The following is a 2,500-nucleotide window of genomic DNA, read 5'->3' as shown; positions in this document are numbered from 1 at the left end:
AAGAGGGAGTGGCAGAGAAGTATGTAAGCTTGGTGCAAGATCTGAATGAAGACAATGTGGTAGCGATGCACATTACACAAGGAATGACGGACGGATTCACGGTGGAGAATGGACTGCACCAAAGGATTAGTTCTGACGATGGATAGGCTGATGGACGAGATAGGACAGGAGTCTCCATGAACTACGATGATCGCGGATGACATTGTGGTTCTGTAGTGAGTAGGATGCAGGTTGAAGAGAGCATAGGGAGGTGAGGGTGTATAAAAGGAAGAAAGAGGAAGGGAGACAGTAGAGGCAAGAGAGAAAGTATGTACGTCAAAAATGAGGAAGGAGGTGGAATAATAAGATTGTAAGGAACAGAGGTGGTGAAGGGGGGATGAGTTTGAGTCTTGGAGTCCACTGTTCAAAGGGATGGGGAGTGTGGTATGTAGCTGATCAAGAGAGTGATAACGGGGTGGAGTGGGTGGTCAACACGAGGAGGAAGTATTTGTGATAGATGGGTGTCTAGAAGAATGAAAGTGAAAGTTTACTTGACGGGAAAGAGACCAGCTATGCTGTGTCACCGACGAAGAGACAGGATCATTAATTGCCAAAGATTGCAGAAAAGTACAAGGCAGTTTCGTTACTTAACGAGATTTAAGTTATATAATATCATAGTTTCTTAACGCAAACATAAAACTGTATGACATCATTTTCTGTACATATCAACGTGAACATTTTCTAAACTAATCTACTTCTAGTTAAAAAGAATGTAACGCTTTATTTTGTGTTTTTTTTATTTTAGTAAACTTATGTTTGTCATGTATATTTTTTCACATTATTATTATTTTTTTTTTTCATTAAATCCTTCTATACATTTCCTTCGTTTTCCTTTATTCCAGTCTCCTGATAATGCTTTTCATCTTACATTTTAATTTGTGTGTGCTTGTAATATATATATTTATATATATTATATTATATATATATATATATATATATATATAATATATATATATATATATATAATATATATATATATATATATATATATATATATATATATTATATATATATATATATATATATATATATATATATATATATATAATTATTATATATATATATATATATATATATATATATATAATATATATATATATAATATATATATAATATATATATATATATATATATATATATATATATATTATAATATATATATATATATATATATAATATGTATATATGTATATAATATAAAATATATATATATATATGTATATATATATATATATATGTATGTATGTATACACATAGATAGATAGATAGATAGATAGATAGATAGATAGAGAGAGAGAGAGAGAGAGAGAGACAGAGAGAGAGACAGAGAGAAAGTAAGTATACGTAATGTAAATATGTGTACATGTATTTACGTACATGTGTGTGTGTGGGGGGGGGGGGCGTAGAATACAAATATATATTAATTTTTATATACATATAACTTATAGCAGGACACCTGTATTTATTTGTCTTTTAATTACCTATCTGTTCAGCCGTTGTAAGAATTGAAAAATCGTATACAGGACTTAAACAGCCAGCGTGAATCATAGAATAAATGAATCAGCCATCAACAATTGCGTGTTTATTTCCACTTGCTTCATTTAGCAAGGGGCCCATTTAGCACTTGATAACAACAAAAACAAAAAGATTGGATCTTGCTTTGCAAATACTCAAGAAAATGATAATAATAATGAGAATAATGGCAGTTATAATAACATCAACAACACTAGTAGTGATAATAATGATGGTTATAATGATATTGATGAAAATAACAATAACAGTAATCCTTCCTACGTCCTAGAACGTGAGCAAGGGTACTATAAGCGCAAAGAAAGAGAGAGAGAGAGAAAAAAAAACGAACTACATATGAAAATGCAAATGCCATTTTATTCCCCCTATCGTCCGGGTCGCCTACACACCGGTGAGGCTATTGACAGACACTCGTTCGTATCCCTGTCGAATCCTGGTGAGGGAGCGGTCCACACAGGGCATCAGCAGGGGCAGTTTGAGGACCAGCGTCAGCAGAGGGAGCACGATGCACAGCTGGAGGGAGAGCGAAAGAGAGCGTGACGGAAAGTCGCGGATTGGATGCGTTGTATTTTTTTTTTATTTTACTTATTTATTTATTTATTTATTCATTTATTCATTTTTGCGTGGGACTTTCGTGTCCTGTGATGAGAGAGTGGATTTTGTGACTAGGATTTGTTTTTATAACTTATGTATGGAACGATAAGCGAATACATCTGTACTGGATTCTGTTGCAGAGTGGTGTGTTTTCTGAGACTTTGTTGATCACGGGGAAATTAGACTATATGTAGATATATAATAAAAAGAAAAGAAAAACGATCTTCAAATCCGGAATTTTGGGAAAGAAATTCCAAAGCTGCAAATGATAACCACATGAGACCGGGACAATAATAAAAAAAAAAAAAAACTATATATCAAAACATTAGCAGTAGTA

At 32.6% G+C, this 2,500-nt stretch overlaps 1 protein-coding gene across 1 annotated transcript in view; it reads right to left on the bottom strand.

Annotated features, from left to right (window-relative positions):
- Positions 1–1,608: 1,608 nt before the first annotated feature.
- LOC122263738 (metalloreductase STEAP4) overlaps positions 1,609–2,500 on the bottom strand; it is an 11,788-nt gene continuing 10,896 nt past the window's right edge. The window contains exon 13 of the mRNA XM_043032330.2: positions 1,609–2,082. Within this exon, the coding sequence (XP_042888264.2) occupies positions 1,951–2,082 (132 nt within the window). The 3' untranslated portion in view covers positions 1,609–1,950. The remainder of the gene's footprint in view (positions 2,083–2,500) is intronic.

This window comes from Penaeus japonicus, unplaced genomic scaffold (genome assembly GCF_977035675.1).
Source record: "Penaeus japonicus unplaced genomic scaffold, GWHDUDI00000001_assembly GWHDUDI00000005, whole genome shotgun sequence".
In the NCBI taxonomy this organism is placed as follows: domain Eukaryota; kingdom Metazoa; phylum Arthropoda; class Malacostraca; order Decapoda; family Penaeidae; genus Penaeus; species Penaeus japonicus.
Note: the sequence above shows the minus strand (reverse complement) of the source record. Positions and strands in the feature narration are given on the sequence as shown.